Source organism: Elephantulus edwardii, unplaced genomic scaffold (genome assembly GCF_000299155.1).
Source record: "Elephantulus edwardii isolate Elephantulus edwardi_28Jun2011 unplaced genomic scaffold, EleEdw1.0 scaffold00014, whole genome shotgun sequence".
Lineage (NCBI taxonomy): Eukaryota > Metazoa > Chordata > Mammalia > Macroscelidea > Macroscelididae > Elephantulus > Elephantulus edwardii.
This window is the reverse complement of record NW_006399764.1, coordinates 26,402,176-26,425,251: the sequence shown is the minus strand read 5'-3', so window position 1 is coordinate 26,425,251 and position 23,076 is coordinate 26,402,176. Positions and strand designations below refer to the sequence as shown.

General features: G+C 46.9%; 1 protein-coding gene across 1 annotated transcript in view; it reads right to left on the bottom strand.

Moving 5' to 3' along the window:
* ERMP1 (endoplasmic reticulum metallopeptidase 1) overlaps positions 1-23,076 on the bottom strand; it is a 43,323-nt gene that overhangs the window by 4,473 nt on the left and 15,774 nt on the right. Inside the window, exons 4-11 of the mRNA XM_006881311.1 lie at positions 17,134-17,280; positions 16,226-16,318; positions 14,282-14,494; positions 12,310-12,530; positions 9,329-9,503; positions 7,312-7,502; positions 2,564-2,716; positions 57-259 (exon numbers count right to left, since the gene is read on the bottom strand). Coding sequence (XP_006881373.1) covers positions 57-259; positions 2,564-2,716; positions 7,312-7,502; positions 9,329-9,503; positions 12,310-12,530; positions 14,282-14,494; positions 16,226-16,318; positions 17,134-17,280 — 1,396 coding nt within the window. The remainder of the gene's footprint in view (positions 1-56; positions 260-2,563; positions 2,717-7,311; positions 7,503-9,328; positions 9,504-12,309; positions 12,531-14,281; positions 14,495-16,225; positions 16,319-17,133; positions 17,281-23,076) is intronic.

Sequence of the window (23,076 nt, the reverse complement as noted above, 5' to 3'; positions counted from 1 at the left end):
CACTGATCTAGGGACAGGACTAAGCCCCACCCAAAGTAGAAAAGTAATGAACCAACTTGATCAGAAAGTGCACTGGGAGGTACCACGGGAAGCCACAGAGGGGTGCTGTCTCCTCACAGTGAGCTCGGATGGTATCGTTGATCTCGGGAATGTGAGGTGTGACGTGGGACATTCCAGTGTAATCAAACCCATTGATCCATATTCCGGAGTCCCGCTTGACCACTTTTCCATCCAAGTCATGGAATGTTCTCGTCATATGCTGAAAAGAACAAGACTGATGAGAAAGAAAAAAAAAGTTGCTCACCCCCTACTCACCCTAACAACATGCAAGGCATCACTGTGCTGTCAGGAGGGGTGGTCCTTGGAAAAAGACACCATGATGGGAAAGGGAGAGAGAGGGGCCGTGAAAGCGAGGAAGAACCTCGATGAGATGGGCTCAGACAGTGACTGTGACGGGCTTGAGCAGGGTGGAAATCTGAGGATGGGGCAGGACGAGGGCCGGCTTCCAAGCCGCTGGATCCACAATCAACACCCATGGTTGCGCAGTCAAGAAATAAGAAGAGATGTTGCACTGGACAAATCTGTCAAGGTCCTCTCCAAAGTGCTGGAGAACACCGATGTCGGTGTCTGTGCCTGATCTTAACCTTGGCATTTTCATTTGCTTCCTATACTCCTGAACGTTGGACCACGGACAAGGGTAACAGAAAAAGAAACGATGCCTCTGAACCGTGAACTGGAGAAGAATACAGAAACTCTCGTGAACCAAAAGAACAATCAAGTCTGTCTCAGAGGATGTGCGGTGCAGGCATTCCTTGAGGCCAGGATGGTGAAACACCATCTCACCACTTCTGGGCATGTTGTCGGGAGGGACCAGCACTTGGGAGAAAGCACCCCGGGAAAGCTGGGAAAGGCAGCGGGTCAGAGAAAGTGCGGAAGGATCTTCAACAAGATGAATGGACACAGCGACTAACAAGGGCTCAGACAGGTCTGCTATCGTGAGGAGGGTTCAGGACACAGTCAGAGACCCATTGTTCACACGGTAGTTGTGAGCTGTGGTCAACCTGACAGCACACAGCAACAGTACTTAGAAAAGAAAAATCCCACTATTTCAGATTTTAATGATATGAACATTAGAATTCTTTTTAGATGAAAAAAAAAAAAGGAATTCTTTTTAGATGTTGTTGTTGTTGTTACGTGCCGTCGAGCCGTAGATGACTCATAGCGGCTCTATGAACGAAAGGCCTGAGCACTGTTCATAAGAGTTTCCGGATCCAAAATGAATGAATGAAAACCCCAAGTCTCTGTAAATATTGATTAAAATTAATAAAATTTAATAATTAAAAAAAAAAGTTTCCGGAGACAAGCCATTTTGGAAGTGGATGCCACTCCTGCTTTTTAGATGAGAATTGGAAAATTTAAAAAAAAACCAAAAACAATTCCCCACAGCCACCCCTCTCCTCCTTTATACTGCCTTCTCTCTCATTGCCCTGCCCACCCAGCCTTCTCAGAACCAACACTCGCTGCCCTGGCTTTCCAATTCTGTAAACCACGTGAGAGGAGATCTGCCCATGAGTCTCCCTGGAAGCTGCTGTGGATTTGGGCCACCAGGGAGGCCAAGCCTTTGGATCAGTGGCAGAACTCTCTACACATGGGGTACAGGGCTTCTTCACTGTGCAGCTGCTGTTCAATGCCACGTGGACTCAGAGCTGATCCCCTCAGAGGCAGAGAGTCACACAGGAGGAAAGTGCCCATTTTCTCCCACAGAGCAGCTGGTGGATTCAAACCGCGTGCCTCTGGGCTCACAGTGCCACTGCCTTCCACTAAGGCAAAGGGACTCACGGCTCGCCGCTAGATGGCAGACTTGGGTCAAAGAATTCTAGGCAAAGTGCTGAGGCTGAAATCCTCGCAGCAGGAACTAGCCTGAAGAATGTCACACAGAGTGGGTGGGAAAGGACTGCACAGGGCAGGGGCCGACAAACCACAGGCCACAGCCCACAGGGCGTGTCTGCCCCATCTGTTTTTATTAATAATGTTTCCTCTGTTTTCAGGCAACGAGCCACGTGCCCTTGTGTGTGTACTGTCTACAGCCACTTTCCCTGCAGAAACAGAGATGAACCATGTCATCTACAAAGTCAAAATATTAACTGGCCCTTACAGGAGCAGTGGGTCATTCCCGGCCTCGGAGAAGAAAACCTGCTGCAGGCTGAGCACTGAGTTGGTTGTGATCTGAAGGCAGTGAGCGGAGTGAGAGCATTTCTAAAGCGTCAACACTGCATGATGGTGACTTGATGGTGGTTTTTCCAAGCAGGTGCCTTTGTTATAGTCGGGACTGAAATAAAAACAAGTGGCCACTTCTGAATCGGTCACCTGGGAGACGAAAGTCTGAAGATAAGAATGCGTCCTGATGGCCAGTCCTGTCCTTCCCCGGCGGCCACACACAGAACAGGCCAGCCCAATGCAGGTCGGCGGGCGGGGAGCCAGCGTGGTTTCTGCTGACTCAGGAAGCTCAGAACGCACCGGGCTGCCCGCCCAGACCTCAGCCATCACCCCAGGGTGCTCTTACCTGCAGGAAGACCCTTTTGGGCTTCGGACTAGCAGGGTCAGAGCTATAGGGGAAAAACGTCCCGGTGCAGACGAGGAGAAAGGTGACGGCGCAGACCAAAGTCAGGGCGACAGTGGTTCTTTTTGTGCTTTTGACAAGGTAGATGAAGTTAATCTAGAAGACAAAACACACAAAAAAAGAAGAATTACCAACACAGGCCACTCACTGAAAGGTGTCTGTCACTGACTTTACTTTCACAAGTGGGGCTCTAACAGATAAAGGGTATTAAAATGTATCAGTGTGTCCTAACATTTGCTCCAAACACCGAAATCAAACCTACTGCCACCGGGTGCATTCTAACCCAGGGGGCCTTCCATGGGTTTCCAGGGCTGTCAGCCTTCAAAAGAGGAGACTCACCAGGTTTTTCCCGATTGACTAGAGGATGGTGGATTCGAACAACTGACCTTTTGATTAGCAGTTCAACACATAACCACACTATGCCATCAAAGCTTAACACACCAGCACCTTGATTTTGGAGGACTTTCATCACAAATCCACACCCCGTCAACAGGTGCCTCCAATCTGCCAGGTCGGTCCCCTTCCTGCCAGGTAGCAGAAGGCAGGGAGGTACAGGTGACTGAGCCCGCAGCCGTGCCAGGCCACTGTTTTCCGCCTGCCCCTGCCTGTGCCCCCAGAGGGAAGACACAGCCCAGCAGGCCCCACTGGACAGTAAGGTGCTCACCAACAACCCCAAAGCCAGCACGGTCCTGTCACTGTCCCCGCAGGACGCAGCACAATCGCCCCTCCGTGTTCTAGGATGGCCATCTTTTACAGAAGCTGACCACCCTGTCTTTCTCTCCTCGAGCAGCTGGTGGTCTCGAACCATGAACGTTCAGTCGGCAGTCGAGAGCCACCAGGTCCTCACTAGTAGCCAGAGGGAAGCCTCTTCAGCTTCCGCAGGCCCATTCCAAGAACGCTGTGTCCACCCAGAAGGCTTTCGTAAGTGCCAAGATGCTGGCTGGATGCCAGCTCACGCACGTGCGCTGGCGGGACAACAAGCCTGCACAAGAGGGACAGCGCAGCCAAGCGAGGCTGTCCCCTGGGTGGACGGCGGACACTGGCCAATGAAATATGGGCAGTCAGACTCAGCCTCCAGATCCGAAATACCCCTGTGGGACCTTTAGACGGGACAAATTCCGAGGTCCCCTATGACTCAAGGGACAGGCCGCAGACCCTCAGCGGCCCTGAGTGCACCGCTCTGAGACACAAGGATCAAAACCGCGAGAATCAGAGACAGGGCAAGATGCTGAGATGAAAACAGAGAGGTCAAGCAACTCTTCACAGCCTGCCATGGCCCACCGTGTCAAGTCAAAAGGACAGCCATGGGTGGGTGTGGGGTCCCTTCTGGTCACCAGCAAAGCACTGCTGGTCCCGGGTCAAAGATGCTCCAGGAGCACCGAGCCCAGCGAGGCACCAGACTGTGGGCCCTGGCTCTTCCTGACGGTCACAGTGTTTAAAACATGGCTCAGCAGTTTCAAATATGCTGCCAAGGTTGGGCAGACCTCGGGGATCATGGATAGTTTGGCTCCAGATCAGTCAAACGAAGCAGCGTCACACCACAGCGAGTCACAAGGCCCATTCGGGGTTCCCAGCACAGGGAAAGCCAGGTCCCCACTACCCTGGGGTCTGAGGGTGACAGCGGAAGGTTACCTACTGTGAGAGGAGCAGAACAGACGCTATGTGAGCGGCGGCTGCTGCTGGGAACGTGGGCCTGTGGGGCTGGCACAGACCTTCAATCTGTGAACCACTGCAGATCTGCAAAGTGCAATACAGCAAAGCACGAAACACCCAAAAAACAAGCCCCCCAAGAAAACAAGAAGTGTAATAAATAAGGCCCGCCCACAAGGGTCTTCCCACTATGGACGGGGCTGACCCAGTCCAGCATGTCTAGTGCTCTGGGAAGTGCCACGTGATTCAGTGATCTAGCTGGGAAGACGGGTGACCAGAGCCCCCTGGCTTAAGCCTAGACTTTAGTCACAGGGTCCTTCCTCTCCAATCCTGAGCCTTGACTCTACTGGCCCTGCCTCACTTCTGAAGGAGGACCAGAGAGGGAGCAAGGAAAGGACATTGTAGAGCAGAGAACAAAAGGGAAAGAACAGTCACCCTTCTGATCCTATCTGTCTTAAATGTTGCATCTCAGGCAACGCGTGCCTTAAATGTCTCCTTGGGTTCCAAAATACACGGAAAAGGCAGTCAAGAGGAGACGCTGTGTATAGATGGGAGGGCACTGTGCCTTACCTGCAAGGCCCCTTCCGACCCCCGCCCACTAGCGCTCCAGTTTCTCACGTAATCAGTACCATGATACCCCAATACAACATGATATCCTGCAGAGACAAATCTCCAGAAAACTGCTAACCCTAACTTCACAGGAAATGAAGTGCCTTCTGGCAAATGCAGTCCCTTCAATCCCGAAGGCTGAGGGGCGCTCTCCACGGCACGCCCTATGGTTCCATCCTCCCTGAGCCAAGGAGAACGGCTGCCTCCATTAACAGTGCTGCAGGCAGACAGCTCGATATGAACGAGAAAAACCGCTGGGAAAGATGCCAACAGGTGCACCTCACAGGAGAGGAAAATGAAAGGAGGTTTTAAAGACTCTCCAGAGGCAATCTTGTCTTTAAAAAGCTTTCCTAGAGGCTGGTCCGACGGTAGTGCGTTCTCAAAGACTATTAACATTGGTGCAACTAAAGTTGGTATTCAGCCCCACTTCTGAATTTGACTGGTGTGGGGAAAAAAATCTTTCTTAGTAACACAGTTTAGAAGAGAACGTCTTCTAATCCCTTCCTTCCAATCTGTAAACGCCCCTGCTTTGAAAACATTGTTAATCTCCTGGAAAGCGAACGTCTACAGGCTTTGTGTGGTCCCTTCTGGGTGAGGAGCTGACACGTCCAGGAATCCCAGTCACTTTGCACGGGCATCAGTGGTGTCCACACACTGACTGTAATTCAATACATACTCTGGGGACCCACGTATAACCCAGCTGACTTTAGATTAGGACCTTCCCTACAGATGATGACAAACAATAAAGCCACCTATTAGCCTACATAGAGGATGCTCTTGTTAGGTGCTGTCAAGTCGAGTATGACTCATAGCAACACCAGGAACAGCCAGACTGAAACCCTGTGCTGTCTCTATCGTCTCTGACACACTCGAGCCTGTTGCTGAAGTCACCGTGTCAGTCCACCTCGCTCGAGGCTTTTTCTCCTTCACTGACAACTTTTCCCAGCATGATGTCCCTTTCCAAGGAACAGCCTCATCTAGCTGCACGGCCAAAGCAGGAGATGAACTTCGCCATCTGTGCCTCCAAGGAGCACTCTGGCTGCACTTTTCCCAAGACACCCCAGCTTGTTCTTTTGGCGCACAACAGCTTAATACTAAAACCAGAAGCAGTCTAAACTGCAGGCAAGAAAGAACATTTAAGAAATTACCATTCATCCCTGCAAATACCAGGAAGGACTAATCATCCTCTTAAGAGGTAACAGGGCCGGAAAGCGTGGAGGGTAGAACCAACGCAGCAGATTCAAAAAGCATGTGTGAGGGCTGCCCTGCCAGCCAGAGACGTGAAGCTTCACTGGCCACTTAAAAACCGCCATGGGGAACGTTGGCCACACGTGATGTTCTTACCTGCTGCCTTTCAAACCCCACTGCAATAAATGCATATGTAACAAATGTTTTGTAAGAAAAAAATTCTTTCCATGTTTTTTTAAATTTTGACATTTTAACAATCTTTACACATACATCCAATTATGTTGTTCAGTCATCACATCTATGCGTTCCACCCCCGACCCCCCTGGTGGAGCTCAGTCCCCTCTCTCGCTGTCATCCTGTGAGCCTGCCCTCCTAGGCGACCCCCTGGACACAACAAGGGGCCAGGCTCTAGCTCCATCAGAAAAGAACCGCCGTGCGGTCATGCCCTGCTTTTTCTATTTGGTTACTCAGTCTCCACTCTCAGAGCTTGTCGGGGGGTTTTCAGTGAATACCTCTTATTCTCAGAAATCTTAATGCCACAGGACAGAGAGCTGCCCATCTAGAGGCCTGGCGAGGATCTCCTCTGGAGAGGTCCTGGAATGCAGCCACCACAGCAGAAGCAACCCCAGCCTGGGGCTTCCTCCAACAAGGAGTCTGGTTACCTGCCGTGTGGCTGCCTTCTGTGCCCTACGGTGGGTCCCAAAGAAGAGACAAGGAAGGTGGAGGCAGGTGCCCACAGGGCAAGCACAGTGACACAACATGATCTGGCTAGTTCACTTATAACCTGCAGCCATGCCCAGGCCTTCTCTTGAGGACGATCCGTGAGTCAATGTTTCCTTGCCAACCTCAAGTCAGCTGAACGATAGCAGACCCCTCACCAGGATGTGGGCCGCCATCAGCTCCAACGAGCAGTAGTGAAACCACCCGCACGTGAGCAGCACCTGCCTCTTCTCATTAGTAATTTCAAAATGTGAGATAAGAAACCACTCAGAGTTCATCAGCGAGTCTCTACCAGTTCTCACCGCCTACGATCTACAAGTCAGTAGACTGAAAGGCCATTTGAGAAGTATACCCAGAGGCCTTGGGGACATGGGGAGGCACAAACTAGAGCGGCCCGGCAGTGCGTCTTTGGCATAACACTTTCCCAGTTAAGGAAAAGGCAGGTCTCCTTTAGAGACCTCTGTGTAGCTCAGTTCACCACACAGTCACATAAAAAACAAGGAAGGCCAACACTGTTTCCTTACAAAATAGGAGGAGAGGATCACTGCACACACAGCCAGGAGGGAAGCCAGCACGACGTCAGGCGGGATCTGCGAGCCGCTCCTCCCGAGGATGGGGGTGAACATCTCGAACACAGCCCAGATGAGGTACAGGACGTACAGGTAAGGGGCGGACAGCCCCAGAAGGTAGCACACCAGGAATTTCCCTCCAGCACCTCGGAAAAAGAAAACACACACACACACACGTGAAATTCTAGCTCAAGTATAGATTTACACAGCCCTTAGGTGCCCTCGGCACCCAACATACATGGAGTTAGAAGTTCTTGATCAAAAGGCAGAAATTCTGCAGAACAAAATTACAGAATTTCATATTCTTGTGGGATCCAGAGTTTAGAGACTGGACACTTCTTCTTGGTGTCCCATTGAGTTAGAACTGACTCACAGCTGACCCTCCAGTGGGTTTTCAGAAGCAGTAATCACACAGGAGGAGACTGCCCATTTTTCTCCCACAGAGCTATGGTGGATTCAAACCACATGCCTTTGGGCTGCTAGTGCAGCTTCTTACCACTAGGTCATGATAGTGGAAATTATTACCCTGAGGTAATCTTTAAACCAAAAACATCCTCTGAAATCGCCTTAAAATATAACAATAGTTTAGCTTAGCTAGTAAGGAATGTCTGTGCTAAGTAAAGCACTCTTTGAAGAATTACCTACATGGGATTAAACTGACAACTGCAACTCAAAAGGAAGTCTGATCAGTGAGTTTATGTTAAGGAGGGAGGAGCAATCAAAAAATGAATGAATGGTCGTGAGACTTGAAGAATCTAATCAATGTCACTGAACTGTAGAAATCATTGCACTTGTGTATGGTCTATTGTGTATACTATCAATGACAACAATTTAAAAAATATATTTAAAAAGAACAATTGAGAAAAAATTAGATGTGACTTTAATCTTTCTGGTACATGTTACCTAATAAAACATGATATTCTAACTTGTAAATACAAAAATAAATATGTATACAAATACAAATATATGCATTAAACAAAACACATAAATAATACATTAGGGAGGAAGCAGGAAGTGTGCTGTTACATCGAGGGGATTGCAAATGTGTATAAGTTGTTGAATAAGCCACAATAAAAAGTTGAAAAAGCATCAAAATGGATAGAGAAGCTGTGGTATACTCACACAATGGAACACCACATAGCACTGAACTCATAAAATATCATAAAAAATGGGTGACCCTGGAGGACATTATGCTGAGTGAAATATCTCAGTCACAAAAGGACAAATATTGCATAACACCAGTGTTATAAAACAGAACTGACATGGGGGTTTTGAGGAAACTAAGAAAAGGGGATAAATAATGAATACTGCATTGAAACAGATGAGGGAAAGAACTGTTTAAAAGGAATATATGATTAGGTGTTATTTGTATGACAACAGTCCAGAATAAGAGGTGAATAGCAAAGTGGACTCGGGGGTGGGGTGAGGGAAGAAACTGGGTAACAATGAAAGAATCTTTTTAAAGAGAAAAGTGAACTGCCTGGGGGAGGGGGGAGTGTAAGGAGAAAAATGAATGAATAATGAATGAATGGAAAACCAAGTTTTCTGTAAACTTTTGTTAAAATATCAATTAAAATAATTTTTAAAAAGAAAACAGGGAAAGAAAAAAAGAAAGAGCAACATTACCATGTGTTTACAAACGTGAAATGAAACAGGATATAAAATCCACAAGGTTTGAAAATGAAAAGCAAAACCAAACAAAAAGCCAGTATTGGGTTGGTACAGAAAGCCCACCGTGTACATGGAGTCGTGCTGTAATCCCACAGGCTGCAACTCTGTGAGGCTGACTCCACCAGCAGCTCCCCAGGAGAGGGATGGCAGCCTCCTCTCATGCGCCTTACAGCCTCAGAAACCCAGTGGAGGGTCAGCTATGACTTGGTTCCAACTCAAAGGCCATGACTTTGACCCACCAAGATAAAAAACACAAACAGAAAACTTTATCTTCAACTATCTTAAACCGACAATACCCTACCATGCTCCTTGAAATCCTTGTGCAAACAGAGTCTGGTGAGCAGTGGAAACGCCACCCACATGGCGCTGACGAAGGCCAGGCACAGACCCTGGAAGGTGAGTGATATCAGAGAGATGCAATGCAGAAACAGGGAGATGTCAAAGAACAGTTCTCCCAGGTACTGGTCACTGGCATTCTGAAAAGACAAATTAAAAAGAGAGTGGCAAAAAGCTGTCTCGTTCACAGAACTTTCACTGCAACCTAACTCCCATTATTCAGGAAAGCAGCACTTCCCAGTCAACCCAGACGGAGCTACCCTCACGATGAAGTAAACTGTAATGGCTTCTGGGAACAAAATGGAATTTAAACAATATTCTTACTTGTATTTTACCTGAGCTTTTTCTCCATAAGGCTAAAAGTAACTTTTTGAAATGTTCTAAAATCGAGGGAGAAAAAAAGAACTCTCCTAAAATCACTCATCTGTAACATCTGTGTTCATGCAACTTCCCCTCAACCTGTCTGAAGCACACACGAGCGCCCCCACAGGACAGCAGGGAAACTGCGGGGCCTCCCTCCCCGAGTGGGAAAGGTTCGCTTTGGGCGTTTATGGAAAGGTGCTGGTGGTACACCAGTTAAGGGCTAAGCTGTTAACTGAGAGGTTGGTGGTCTGAACTCGAAGCTGTTGCGCGGGAGCACAATACGACAGTCACTTCCTTAGGGACTAACAGCCTCAGAAACCTAGGAGTTGGTTTTACAGGATGACTGCACTGGAACTGATGACAAGAGCACCCTGGAACCTGCCCATCATACACTCTGGATGATACTTCCTAAGGCGTGAAGTCTAAGGGTTTCTGTGCGGTGACTTGAGCTCTCAGAGGAAAGCTGTTATGTGAACTTACTATGCTTTTGTTAGTGCCATCAAGTTGACTACAACTTTAAGTGATTCTATTCAATGCAAACATCCCAGGAATGTAAAAAATGGGATAAAAACTGTTGCGTTTTTCTCCTCTACTTCCTCATTTAGAGAGTACATATGTCCTAAGGAATTCTACTTTAAAAGCTCAGAAAGCTCCATGCAGGTGTTTTCAAATACAAGTTGATGTTCACTTAACAGCCTTCCTTGGACAGAAAGAGAGGCAACCACCCCTGAACATCTCATATGTCGACCAGATGCTTAATTTTTAAAATACGTGAGAAAAACAATGTATATGAACTCTAAGTAAACCAGTATAAAATATTTTTTAAAAAAAATAGAGCAATGGTAATTATACTAAATGTGTATGAATGATTGTATAAAACACAAAGTGCATGTACAAAACATGATATATATGAATTATTATATGCAAATACATTTTCATTAAAAAGAATTTTTAATGTAAAGCAAAAGTAAAAAACTACTGATTTTTTTTTTAAAAAAAGAATACATGAAAAACAATATAGATGAATCTAGAACCAACGATGCCAAGTGGCATCAATCAGCTCTGACTCAACAGCAATTAGTCTGAGCTCACGGCTCCCTGTGTTCCCAGGGTACTGGGAAGGTGCCATCCTTCTCGGGCACGTGCCATCCTCCTGTGCTCTGCAGGCACTGTGCTGGCTTCCCCACTTCCTGCATAAAATCGTGATCTCAGTGAAGCCAAGGGCCACTTCCTACAAGTCTATCACCTGTCTCAGTACAGCATCAAGCCCAAGAGCGACTCGGAGAAAAAGGAGCAGATCATTCTTTCCATCTCACCCTCTGCCCTCAGTTATATGACTGCATTTAAATTCAGTCAAAGTCACTGGACTTTAGGAAGTGTGTCTGCCCCTGGCACAGCCTGTCCCCGACAGCCAGGCGCTTGGGTTACACACAGAGAAGCACAGAGGACAAAAGTGTGAAACTGAGCCCCGTGGGGTAATTCCTGTAGAATTTGAAGCCGTCAGGACAAAAGTCCTAGCTCAACCAGAAGCAGGTGTCACAGAACAAAGAACTTTTCTTCAGCAGAGCCTGCCAACCTGGAAAGGGACCTTGGATCATGTCCCAACTTTTAACAGAAACGGACAACAGGGTCGGGGACCAAACACTGGTGACAGTCCTCAGGTCTCCCTTCTAATTACTGACGGGGAAACCCCAAAAGCCCATATGCACGGCTTGTCTTGATAAATGGGGAGTTGGGCAGCATTTTCTCCTTTAACTGCCCAGAAACTCAGAAAAATCAAGGCTCTCTGTTTCCTGGCAATTTCTTTTTTCCAGTCTTGTTATTTCAGAGGAGCTCTGCTGGCGCTACGGACAAAGCAATCAACTGCTAACCATAAGGTGTGCAGTTCGAACCCACCAGCTCTCTGGGAAGAAGAGACGGCCTGCTCCGTCCATGAGGATTTCCAGCCCCGGACCTCGACGGAGGGTCGTCAGGAGCCGGCACTGACTCGTTTGAAGGGGTGTGGTTGGGCTTGGGCATTAGTTCACAACCCGAATTCCTAATTTCATTTTACAAAATTTACACATTTGAACCATAATGGGTAGTATTCTCTAAGCAGGCACTGATGTAGCATTCAGGGACCCATCTCCCATCCTTTGAGGCAGCAAACACTCGCTGTTCATAAGGGCATGGGTCAGGCGTGTCTGAGCGCCGGGGTTACAGCAAAGAACAGGCCCCAGCCTCATGGACAGTAAAAAAAACAGTAAAACCGCTCCATCACTGGGCGAGCGAGCCAGGGACGGAGGGTGGGATGAGCATCTAACCACAGAAACAGCAGGGCTGGCGGCCGGCTGTTAGTGCAAACACCACTTGGAGGCCAGGCGCGTAACCTCATTCCAAATCTGCACCCAGCCCTCACCGTAAGAAACCCTTCCCAAAGCCATGACTTCCCAAGGCCAGCGATGTTCCAAAGCCATCCCTGAAGCCAGTTTTCTGTAACCAGGCAAAGCAAGTTTTAACAGTTCAAAGGGTCAAATGTTAATGATTCCACTTGGGATTGCCTTCAATTCTTGAAGACAGCATTTAAAATCAAACGACACTTACCACGTAATAGAATCTTTTTGCGAGGCTGTGTATGAACACTATTTTGGCCACAGCTGCCGCTCCATACAGACAGACGGAAACATAGAAGTGGGTGTACCACGACAGAGACTGTCCGATGAGCGAGATGAAGACGGCGATGATGAGCACAGTGAGCAGGCTGGTGAACCAGCTGACGAGGGTGACGCCGAGCCCGCACAGGAAGTCCTTCGTGTAGTGAGCAGCTGGTGAAGAGAAACCCAAAGCGGAGGTCACCATCTCCACCATCACCACACAACCAGAGAGAGCAAACCCGGTGCCTCGAGGTAGCTCCAACTCTCACAGCCCTGCCGGGAGAGAACCGCCCCAGCGATTCCAAAGCAGGTGAGCTTCACTGAAGTAGACTGCCCCATCTCCCTCCCAGGAAGCACATGGTGGGTTTGAACTGCCAACCCTTCCGTCAGCAGCCAAACACTTAACTACTGCACCACCAGGGTCCCCAATCATAAAAGCAGTACATGGAGTACATGGAAAAATCATCACATTTACCACTGCAACTGAAAAGAACTGAAACTTCCTAGTGCCAACAAGAGTTTGTTAAGCAACAGAAGCGGTCCCAGAAGAACTATCACAGAAATCTTTAACTAATATTGACTTTGGAAGCAGGAGTGACATCTACTTACTAAACAACATGCCTTCGGAAACTCTATGAACTCTGATAAATGTTGATAGTTATAAAAAGGCTTCAGGCCTTTTGTTCATAGGGTCGCTATGAGTCGTGCTCAACTTGAAGGCAATCAAAAATATTGACGTGAGGGAACACTAGTGGCCTAGTGGTAAGAAGCTGCACTGCAATCCCCAAGGCACAAAGTTCAAATCTACCAGCTGCTCTTGCGGAGAAGGATGGGGAATCTCCTCCCGTGCAATTAACTGCCTCTAAAAACCTTCCAGAGGGTCAACTATGAGTCCATTCTGACTTGACGGTACACAACAACAGCACTGACTGGTGTCTATTGAGTGGTAAAGAGTTACAGTGGCAACCCAAAGGTCCACAGTTTAAATCCACCAGCTGCTTGAAGGATGGCAGTCTCCTCCCACGTGATTAACTGCCTCTGAAAACCCACTGGAGGGTCAGCTTTGGGTGGCTTCTGATTTGATGGTATACAACACGGGTACTGAAAGAGCGTGGCATCTGGGGCTGCTTACCCCGTGGGTGGGATCCCCCAGCCACTCTCTGGGAGTACGATGAGGCAGCTTCGTCCCTTAGAGTCCCAGCCTTAGGAAGCTGACAAAGTGCCGCCCGGGGTCAGCACTGAGCCGGCTCTGTGCTGCTTTGGCTTATGGATACTAAGGACACTGGACTAAGGCTTCCTGGAATTGCTCAGATTCCTGGAAGAATCTGACAAGGAGAGAGGAAGGTCCGAAGCTTCATCACCTTTGGGGTGCTTTCTTTATCAAAATAACAGAAGAATCAAAGGCAGAGTTCCAAATCCTGCCCAAAGCAGCCAGCCCAGGAAGTGAAAGGAGCATGGGGGAGGAACGACTGAGGGGTACTCTTCAAATCGCTGCGAAATATGACCTTACAAAGCAGATATTAATTAAAGACTATGAGCCCTTTCGAGTAAGAACATTTCAAGGAGAAAGAAGCAACTGTAACCCAAAGCAGTTCACGTTGACTCTAAGGGGGCTTTACAACGTCTGTGGCGTGGACAAGACCTTCTCAAGGGACTTTGCACTGAAAACCTGTACAGTTCATTTCTCAGCAGCACCTATGTGGTGCGTGTGTGTAAGACATGAAAACAAACTGCTTCCGCAACATCAGAAGTTTAACAAGCATAGCAAGATGACAGTCATTTGGGCATTTCTTACAACATCAAACCATTCATTCTTTTTTCAGATTTTCAACTTTCTGCAAAGATTCATTTGGGATGAGCACAGAGCGTTCGTTCCGCAGCCCCTGCCTAGCCAGCACCTCCAGTGCAGAGACCACACTTACTTTTCCGTCTGGGCTGCAGGAGTTTTCGGCCCAGGTAGACCACAGCGGCCAGGACCACCATGTAGTTCACTACCGAGCCAACCCGGGCAGGGTAGGCGATGACAAAAAGGCCAAACACGTCAAAGAAGACCATCTTTCCATGCTGATACTCAGAGGAGGAAGCCAGCATATCAGACGTCGCTAGATACTTAAGAACTGCTAAAATGTTATCACCTGTTGGTAAAAAGGTAGATGATACAATGACTTATCTTGACGTGACTCACATGTATAAATGACCTAACAGCAGGAATAAACCACTGCTGCTTGAGTAAAGAAACAGCTACAAAGAAGGTGACATAGGAGCAGTGTCCCAGCATCCATCACCCTCTCCCACTTCCCAGATGCACAGGAGCAGTTTCCCAGCATCCTCCCACCCTCTCTCACTTCCCAGATGCCTTCAGTTAGGCCCACGCCCGTTGCATCATTTCCTCTCCATTTACAGGCCCAACCGACTGTACAGTCTTGGCCTTGGTCCTGGCCCCTGCACTACAATGAAGCTCTAAGCTCTATAATCAGCTGCTCTGTGCTCCCTGGTTATTCCCCCTTTCCAGACATTAACAGATAAGCCCCTGTACCAGGCACTCTTAACACCGTAAATTCAGCGGTGAGTCAGGTCACAAAGCCCCCGATGACACAGACAACAGGAGGTTACACTGACAACGGGGGCCTGGGGACCGAGGGAGTGTGGGACGTCGGAGGCATCTCTCGGGAAGTGCTATTTATAGCTGAGGATGAATCAGACACACTGAGCTCTAGTGCAGACTGAGGGAACTGCATGGACAGAGGCCCTGGGGAGAGGAAGTCCAAGGAGCAGAGAGGTCTTGAGCGAGAGGCCCCAGTAAATACGAGTGCATCTACACAATGACAGCGACAGTTCACAGGCCTCCATTCATTCATCTCAGGCACGGCTCAGCCTTCCTCAATCTCCTCCAGGCACGGCTCATCTCCGTCGGTCCAAACGTGCCTCCCCCAGGCTCAGTCCCCTGCCCTCTCCTTCCGTTCACTCTGGCAAAACCCATTTTCACGTCCACCCTGTGCTCAGTGCTCATGTATAATCCAGCATCTGTGATCACCCAGGACACACCCCTAACCCCAGGCACCCCGCCGTCAGGGTCCACCAGAGTGTCCAGCCATCACTTTCTGTTTGCTCTGGGTGAGAGGTGCCTCCCATGTTCCCCCAGTGTCAACAACTCTGACACTGGGATCATTGCAGTCAATCCAATGCACGTCTTCTACTTACTGCCTATCTTAACTGAATTTAATCAGAATGTGTCTAATTGGCCACAGTGTCCCTTCATTCCGATGTCCCATGACCCCCAGCCAGGTCTTCAGGGTTACACTCAGCTCACCCAGCAGGCCCTGCAGCCTGGTCCCTGCCAATCCCTCAAGATGCCACCAGACAGTAGGTGCCTCACCCCTCACCTGCTTCAGCCATTCCTGGTGCCCCTGGCATCTGCTCGCTGACCTCCTACAGCTAGTTCTGCCCATACACCATCCCCCTTCCCCTTGTTTCTGAAAATGCAGCTTCTGTTCCTGTGCCCTGGAACACACTGTGCTCAATCTACCAACTCTTGGAGCTTCCGCATCCGACCCACCACCTGGGACAATTCCAGATCTCTCTGGAAAGCACCTTTAACGCCCTTGCCCCGTGGCCTCCTCTGGCATCTCACCTGTCTGCCCCATCCAACTTGAGAACAATGTAACCGACTCCTTCTGTGTCAGGAGAGCGTGGGGACACGCAAGCAGGTGTCCCCTCCATTCCAGTCTGCACTGTCCCCCGCTGCCCACAATGGGAGGTCACCTTCTTCAGGGAGCAGTCTCACCCCCAGCCCATGCACACCCCATGAAGCAGAAAAGGTTTACGGACCATCCAATAGTGCATCAAAAGTCTAAACGAATACCAACCTGCTCGCTGAATGGAATCGGTCAGGATTCTGTCTGCTGTGTCGTACTTGGTGTGGTAAAGGTATCCATTCTCGATGAAAGCTAAGTCTATTCCTGCACCAGAGAATAAAGAAAAGAAGGCAAAGTTATTTTGCTATAAAGATCAATTTTGCTTTAGCGCATTACATTCCTAAAAGGTCAATTCCTGACTGTGATGACATTTATGAATGAACGGCTGGCATTCTCTTCCTGGTTCCTACAGAACCCACATGAGAGCCGTAACTCACAGCCCAACAGTGAAGGACGGACAGGAACAGGATCTCCTGGGGAGGCAGGCACTTCACAGAGAAGGGGTGGGAGTGCAGGGCTGAAGGCGGCCATCAAAGACTTGTCATCTGCATCCCATCCAGACAAGAGCTAAAACTTAGCTTCAATAAAGTGGGCCAAGCAGCTAAGAATGCACAGAGCCAGGTACGAACAAAACTCAAAGAACCCTCAAGAGAGGGTCCTGACCATCTGGGAAGAAAATGTTAGACCGCTTTCCCACCGCTGGTCCTCAGGACAAAGGAGCGCCCTGGAGGAGACCATGCTTTATGTTTGTGTGGAGTTCACAGAGCAGGGAGCAGCCAGGAGACTGTGGAGCGAGAAGGAACAGCTCTCACAGGGAAACCTTCCTCTCAGAACGTGCCACTTACCTTCCAAAAATGAAAGCAGACATTTCTTTTAAATTTTTTTTAATATGTGTGTGTGTGTGTGTATGTGTGTGTACCATCAAGTTGGATCTGACTGGTACAGGTGGAGATTGTCCCTCCTTGTTCAGCAGAGCATCCGGTAGGATTTGAACTGCGTACCTCTGGGACTGCGATGCAGAAAGCGGCCTTTTATGAACCACTGTTGTACAAGAGCCCATGAAGTCACTGGCCACTCACCTGGAATGTTCCCAAAGTCCCTGAAGATGCGGAAGTCTGTATCGGAAGGAATGATTCCACTCTGGAAAACCTCCTGGGCCACCACGGACGCAAAGGGGTGCTTGGCTGCAGAGCCATACGCTTGCACCAGCCACGGGTTTTCAGGGCCTGAAACACAACGCGGCAAAGCAAGCTGAACCTTGTGGCTTCAATATATGCCTTTCACAACACTCACTCTTCACTCACTGACGTGTTCCGGCTGCAGAGATGACGCTGTGATGTAAAATCAGTGTCACGTGAGAGTGGGCGCCGTGCCCCACCATCGGTGCCAGTGCACCCCCTTGGTGCACCCCCTCACTATCGTGCTGGGATGTGGGTTCACAGCGGGTTCCCTCCCATCATGCCTGTCCCACACGGTGGAGCCCAGTAGGGTATTGGGGGGGGGGGTGACGGCACTCAGGTTTTGTCCATCGCCCACCACCAGCCCTAGACAGAGAGGCCACTCTTCTCTGCCCACCACTTCCTGCTGCCCAACCTGGGCAGGTACCTAGCTTGTTCGTCTGATTTGGCACCGCAGTTCCGCACAACTGAACTGTCTTTACCTCCCTTTCCCACCTCTCACCAACATCCCACAGCCCCTGAAACCTTCCCACGCTCGCCTGGCCTCACCGCACCTGCCTTAAACCTCAACTCATCCTACCAATGTTCTTTTCTCAGAACCAAATGTCTTGGGCAAAGGGGAGACGGTATCCCACAGCCTGGCTGTCTCCGGTATATTGTTTGGGTGGCTCACAGAGGCTACCCAGGCATGGCTACGGCTCTGCATGGGGCTGGAACCATTAGATATACCACCTGAGAATTTTTTTTCCAAAGTATTCTAAATGCACTTAACAAGATAAATGCACAGTGTCAGATAACACGATAGTTGGTAAGTGAGGAACAGACACACACCTAAAATAGAGACAGTAACAAATTCCAAAAGACGGAGATAACGCCAAGCAGATTCTTTGACCACGGTGACATTATACTAGGCATCAGTAACAAAAAGAGAGCTAGGAAATCCCTAAGTGTTCAAAAATGAAGAATTATACTTCCCAAATAAAGATGGATCAAAGAAGAAACCACAGGAAAAAATCTGAAAATGTTCTGACTGGCACAAAAAATGCAAATGTATCAAAACTCCAGACAACCAGATGAAGAAGTGTATGAAATGAATACACAGATTAAAACATATACACACATGCTGAAAAGTAATGGCTTACACCTCCCAGATGTCAAAGTGTAGTCCCCAGAAACAGCACAGTAGCACTCAGGAATGTGTAAAATGCATGTTCTCATCCCACCCCGAAACTGTGGAAGGAGGAAATCTTGGGTGGGGCTCAACAGAGTTCTAACCAGTGCTTCAGATGATTCTCATGCTTCTCTCGTTTGGCAACTGGCTTCATGAGAACTTTCCCAAATATTAAAGGAAAAAACAAAGGAGAAAAAAGTACCTTGCAAGAACTTTGCCAGAAAAAGAATATACTTTTGAACACACCTTACAAATGTATTTCCAGACATTCACCTCAAGTCAAACCAAACCAAACAGCACGTTAAACCCACAGCACAGCGCTCAGTGGCCACTTGTCCTGAGGGTTTGGTCAGCCTCCGCGCTGGGAGGTGGTGGGAGGTTGCCCAGAGGGTCACCCAGGCTGAACTCTCACTGGGAGTGAATAGTCCTGTTCTCTTTCCCACAGACCAAGCTGGGTAGGTTGGAACCAACGTTGTAATCAACGGTCAACCTCTCAACCACTGTACCACCTGGACTCCCCAAAAACACAGAATCAAGGCAATAATAGTAAATGGGTAGGTGTCAAACCAGAAAATAAACATCAGTGAAAGAAAAAAACAGAAGCTGTCCCTCTAAAAAGAACAATGAGACCAATAACTCCCTAGACAGGAGCAGAAAGAGCCCTGGGGGTATGAACCAGGCACTGGCTGCTGGAGAAAGGTGCTGCTTCCCTGCATCAGGTCCTACGAGGCAGGTCTGCTCCATCACACGGGGTCGCTGTAAGTCAGAACCCTACTACCAGGCACACAATGACAAGAGACAAGACTTACAAGAGACTAAGAGGGGAGGTGCATAAAGGACCAAGGTCAGAAACAAACGATGAACATCACTGCAGACACCACAGACAGGGATTAACTTTTACCCTATTCTAGAATAGCTGAATGGAGTACAAAAGCTTATTGAGAAACACAATCAAGGTTATGGCAAAAGGAACAGAAAGGGGTAACAGTTGTGTATCTATTGAAGAAAACACCAAGGTGAATGGCCTTACTAGAATTTTTCCCAACATGAAAAGGGAAAAAAAGATATTAATACTATGCAAACTCTCCTAGACTCCTCCCTTGACAAAGGGAATACTTTCAAACTTTCTTTATGAAATCATGAAAACCATAATACCAAATCTGGCAGACTTTACAATAAAAGAAAAATTACAAATGAAACTTTCTCATAAAAATATTCTTAACAAACTGAATCCAGTAATAAATATATAATATCTCAAGTTCAGCTTACTGCAGGAAAACAAGATTGATATAACACTGTCTATAATAACATACCATGATACTAGAGTAAAAGGTGGAAAAAACTTAAGTGATAATCTTCACAGATACAGAAAACATATTTGACAAGTTAGGTCTATTCAGGATAAAAACCTTAGCAAACCAGAAACACAAGGGAACATTCACAAATTAATCTGGAGATGTCTTTTTTTTTTTTTTAAGAGAGAGGTAAGAACTTGTTTTAAAATTTTATTTTATACTGATTTACTTACAGTTCATATAAATTGTTTTTCACACTGAATCTTTCAGATTTCCTTTACCCACCTCTCCCTCCACCCATTAAATTGTGTGATAATTAACACCCCCCACTCCCCACATCCTCACTCCTGCCCAACCTCACCCCACTACTCCCACCTTCCCTGCCCTGGATCTTCATACATGTTCTACAAAAATGGTCTCATACAGTACTAGTCCTTAGTATTCAGTCCTGGGACTGAATTAGTTCACCTAGCATAATGCTTGGAGATGTCTCTTAAAAAAAAAAATCTAAATGCAGCAAAGAGCTCAAGTGCATCAGAGGTGGTAAAGTTAGCACAAGGTAGGCTGGGATTCAGAGCTGCGGTTCATAAGATTGCTGAGTCATACTCAACTCGACTACACTTAACAAGACCCACAACATTTATAAAGATCAGAAGGAGGGAGGAAGAGGGGAATTTCAAAGATGCTGTGAGTATGAACATAGATATTTCAAAAGAATCTAAAAGTTACTAACAAGTTTAGCAAACTTGCTGGATAAGAGTAAATTTTAGAAAGAAACTTTGTAACAACAACAAATCAAGTTGCTAGAAATATATTTAAATAAAATGTGCCAGATATCCTCCTAGAACACAACATTGTTAAAAGAAATTAAAGACAACTTGAAAAAAAAAAAAAAAAAGAAAGGGCATGCCACATGAATGTGTTGGAAAACTCAGTATTGTAAAGACAGTTATCAATTCTCCCCAAACTGATCTACAGATTCACTATGACAGCGACCTAAATGTCAGTAAGACGTGTGGATGTGGATTTATACACGGAAACTGATCAGCTGATTCCAAAATGTATACAAAAATGCAGAGGGACTAGAAATAGCAAAGACCATCTAGAAGAAGAGAGTGAGAAGACGTCATGAAATACTGTCCTGCTGAACATTGTTGATTGCCTTCGAGTCGACAGTGACCCTCTGAACAAAAGGGCTGAAGTCTTTCTATAACTATCATTTCTCAAAGTTCATAGAGTTTCCAGAAGCATGTTGTTTAGAAGTGGATGCCACTCCTGCTTCCAAATCGTACATGATTATTATGGAGTTATTAAGCTTTTCAGACATGATACTATGATTATCTTTTATTTTTTCAAAGAGTCCTCAGTCTAGGTGCTGAGGTTAATTTACATAATGTCTGGAATTTGCTTTGAAATACCCCACTGACAGTGTTCAATTGCTGCAAATTTTAAAAGCTAAATGATGTGTCATACAGCTTGCTGACATTTAGATCGCTGTCATATTGAATCTGTAAATCAATTTGGGGAGAACTGATATCTGTTTTTACCAACTGAGTCTTCCAACCCATGAATATGGCATGGCCTTTCATTTTTATACCATTCTCTCCACTTTAATAATAAAGTGTGAAGTTTCCACGCTAAGGAAGATTTAAAACAAAACAAAACAAAACCAAACACACACAAACCAACAGACTATGTTCTTATGGTTATAATGATTAAATTCATTGTCCTCAAGTAGGAACCGCTTAGCGCTGACCCTCCAGTGGGTTTGTGAGGGGGGCTGTAAACCTTGGAGGAAACGTCCCCAAGGAGATCGCCCTTGGAGTCACTCGTGGACTCAACCCACCAGAAAGGCATGGCTTTTGGTCCAGCAGTGTTAACTCCCGGTACATGACAACACCAGAGCTCCCTCTGTAATGGAGAAATGTAGATTCTAAAACACTGAACTAATTTAGGAAGTTTCTGCACTATAGTCTATGTGAAGAATGAAAGTAGTCTCGAATAAGGGAATGGTGGAAACAAAAAAGCTGACCCCAGTGCTTAACTGAGAAGGCAGAATCCATAGTGCTTAGCAAATGAAATGAATGTGACGTGAGATGTCAAGGACAAGTCCAGTGTGAGCACGTGGGTGGCATTGAGAAAGTATAAATGGAGGGGAGGCAGCTAAATGGGTTATTAAAACACTATGATACAAGGACAGAAAAACAGACTAACAGACAGGAAGAGAGAACACAGAAACACAAATGTGTTCACGTGATTTACAAGTATGGTGTTATTGTGCATCAGGAAAGAATGTTTGTTTTTTAAAAATATGAGGGGCTGGATCAAATAGATATTCACAAGGGAAAGTTAATCTTGATGTTTATCTCAAATCATACATAGAAATCCATTTCACAAAGACTATAGACCTAAATATCCATCACCCATTGCCACTGAGTCAATTCTGACTCCTAGTAACACTGTAAGACAAGAAAAAAATGGTCCCAGAGGGTTGCCAGGGCTGTGAACTTGACAGAGAGGAACTCTGGTGATCTCAGGAGCAGGGACAGTGCATCCCCCATTTGCTCCTCACGAGAAGGATTGGCCCTCTCCTCCTGTGTGATTTACAGCCTCTGAAAACCCGTTGGAGGGTCAGCTACGAGTTGTTTCTGACTTGACGGCACACAAAAACATCTTTATGGGAGTTCAGTGTGACATCTTTTCTCTGCAGAGTGGCTGGTGGGTTTGAACTCCTGACCTTTTGGTTGGCAGTCTGGAGCTTATCCACTATGCCGTCAGAGCTCTGTGCAGACTCAAGTATGAAAGGTTAAATAAACAAATAATATCTAAATAAATATCTAAAAGATAAGATACAAGAATATCATCACAACCTTGGAATAAGCAAAGACTTCTTACACAACACAAAAATCATTAATCACAAAGGCAAAGATTAGGACATTTTAAAAAAATTAATAATTTCTGTTCATAAAAAGTCACAGTTCAGACTGATGAATCAAATGGACTGAAGGACAATACCTGCTACTTAAGGATTAATATCTGGAACAAAAAACTTCTCCACATCAACAAAACAAAAGACACAATCCTAAATAACAAGGTGAGTATCTGAACAAGCACTTCCCACGAATGCATCAAACAGCTAAAAACGTTATTACAAGGTATCTCACATCACTGGTCCGCAAAGAAATGGAAATGAAAATCTCACAAACTACATTTGCACACCCATCAGAACACCCCAATAGAAAACGAGGACCAGGTGTTGGTGACCAGCATGCTTATACACTGCTTGTTATTGTTGTTGTTATGTCCTGTTGAGTTGTCTGCAACCCATAGCGACCCTCTGTACAACAGCTCTGAACCCTTCCCTGGCCTGAGCCAGTC